Below are 2,500 nucleotides of genomic sequence, written 5' to 3'. Positions count from 1 at the left end.
CCAAAACACAACAAAGGTTTTTGTGTTTCCACCTGAAATCGCCGCCGTGTGAACCCCGACACACACCCAAAGCACCGGCTTGAATCCAGTTTGGCTCGTCATGCAAACAACATTGGCTCCTCGCGGGCAATCAGAGAGAAAAGGTTTGAGTAAACAGTTTGTACGAATGTCGTGGAGAGTTTCCAGCGCCGCGGACGTCCAGCCTGGTGGTTCTGTCTATGTTTTCCCATCTGTCGGTTCATGTTCCCTTCATTCTAAACACCGTCGACACCGTCCAAGACCGAAGCCGACGCCTGGCTGGACACACACAGACTCGTTGGGAGTCCAAATGTTTTTATTCGCTCGTGCCACGACCATCGTGTTTGTGTGTGTGTGGCGAAGCGTTGGTACGTACCGATCTCCGTGGCCGACACCGAGATGTTGTGCCAGGCCAGCGACTCTCGGTCCAGCGGTCTGGTCGTGGTGATCATGCCGTCGTCCGAGTCGACGGCGAAGAACTGCTCCACGTCCGTGTACCGAGGGATCATGTACCTGCAGGGGAGGGAGTACCAGACGGTTCCATCAAGCTGCTTGCATGAATTGAGAATTCTCCGTTTTTTTTCCAGTTGTTCTTCTTCCTGAAACGTCCGGCTGTGTTTCAGCACGGCAACTTGTTGAAAACGCTGCTTTCATGTTGTCCAAACATCTTCCGGAAACAGTGAATTTTGAGTTTTTCATCGACCGTCCTATAACTGCTGAATCACTGACTGAATTTCAAAATGAAGAAATGTATGTTGACTTCGATATGGTTGGTTTTGTGTATGAAATTAGAAATCTTCTCAGAAGTCCTTGAGAGAACTGGCCGGTCGGGTATTAAGGACGCTTTTGTGTAATTTTCACTCATCTATAATGTCTTGCTGTTTTTATGATTGCTCTTGTTTGGTCTCGTCTGTCCATCGGGTCATCTTGAAGTTTCATTCACCAGTTTTTCCCATTCAGCTCTGTCTGTCCACGGAAGCCAGTTTCTGAGTCACTGTGTCGGCGCTCCCCTCTTTTCTCTTTAGCCTGACACTTTGCCATTTCTTCTCCCTTTGTCATTTGTTTGATATATACCCACAAATTACACATAGAATTCATATATGTGGAAAAAAAACTACTAAATTAAAGTATGAGATTACATTCAATGCATAAAAGAAATTCTTCTACCCTTTGAAATCTGCGACTCGCCGTCACATCGAGGACCTTTGATGTCGAATCCGTGTAACGTGTGATTTTGCTCAGTTTTCCGCCGATTTGTGTCTTTACAGGATTGAAGAGTATAAAACATCCTTTTTTGCAGATCTTTTACTGCGTGTGCCCTGCATCATACCTGACTGGGTTGTTGGCGACGTCGGTGTCCTTGGCGTGGACTCGTCCCACCAAGGTGCCCTGAGGCGCGTTCTCCTCCACCTCGAAAGTGTAACTGGGAGCGACGAACACCGGAGGCTCGTCCGCATCCTCCACCGATATCTGCACAGGCGGAGAGGCACGGTGTCAAAGAGGTGGATCTGCGGATACGACAAACACGCCACTCTCCTTCACTCCTACCTTTATCGTGGCATGATCTTTGTAAGGGCCCCACGCCAGGAACTGCGGGTCGATGTGAGGGTTGGATCCCTCCACTTTCAGGGTGTACGATCGTTTTGTCTCAAAGTCCACCGGCTGAGGAGGAAACAAACACACTCTTACACATTAACTCCAAACCGCCTTTTTTTATTTTTGATGCAAAATTCACTCCATCTCCTCTGCAGAGGCGATGAAATGCATGTGATCAGTTCATGCTGTATCGGAGTCCTCCCACAGGGGGAGCTGTTGCCACGTGAATGAAGTGAGGCCCATCATGAGGCGTGCTGCGGCCACAACCATTCCAGAGCAGCAATAACCAGGGGGTAACCCAGATTCTGACTTTAATTTCACAATGGTCTGAATTGCATGATATGGCAGGAGATGATGTGATTACTTCGGGAGTAGAATGAGTCATTTGGTTGTTTCCGTGCGACTGTTTTCATCACCAGGCGAAAACAATACCGGTCCGTCTTTAATGAGCCCGGATTAGGTCTGGGAGTTTGGGACATGACACCATAATAGAGGGAGTCAGACGGTGGGCGAGGAGCCGTCTGCTCGCTGTTCCGGCCCCACTTTCATTGGCTACGCCTTTCTAAAGGGGAGTTTGACAATTGAAGAATACATCATCGTTTAAAACACCTTTTATTCTTGTTGTTGTTGTTGTTTAGGTTCAAACTCTGAGATTCAATCTGCTCTTATTGAACCGAGCTTCAAATCACTTACTCTGTATTGGAGGAACAGCCTCTGACTTGTAACGGCCTTGATGGTGAATTGATTTGCGTTTTTTTTTCTTTTTCTTTTTTTTTTTTGCGAGGCGCCAAAAGGAGCGCCCGCTTCGCTCGCGGTCAAAATGCCCTCGGCCCAACGCTTCCCTTTAGGACTGGCGTGTTATGAATCGCACTCCTTCCGCGGAGTC

General features: G+C 48.1%; 1 protein-coding gene across 1 annotated transcript in view; it reads right to left on the bottom strand.

Annotated features, from left to right (window-relative positions):
• Positions 1 to 2,500, bottom strand: part of cdh11 (cadherin 11, type 2, OB-cadherin (osteoblast)) — a 103,500-nt gene that overhangs the window by 9,309 nt on the left and 91,691 nt on the right. The window contains exons 9-11 of the mRNA XM_080481653.1: positions 1,567 to 1,680; positions 1,349 to 1,488; positions 395 to 531 (exon numbers count right to left, since the gene is read on the bottom strand). Coding sequence (XP_080337779.1) covers positions 395 to 531; positions 1,349 to 1,488; positions 1,567 to 1,680 — 391 coding nt within the window. The remainder of the gene's footprint in view (positions 1 to 394; positions 532 to 1,348; positions 1,489 to 1,566; positions 1,681 to 2,500) is intronic.

This window comes from Lipophrys pholis (genome assembly GCF_963383615.2).
Source record: "Lipophrys pholis genome assembly, chromosome: 15".
Taxonomy (NCBI): Eukaryota; Metazoa; Chordata; class Actinopteri; order Blenniiformes; family Blenniidae; genus Lipophrys; species Lipophrys pholis.
Note: the sequence above shows the minus strand (reverse complement) of the source record. Positions and strands in the feature narration are given on the sequence as shown.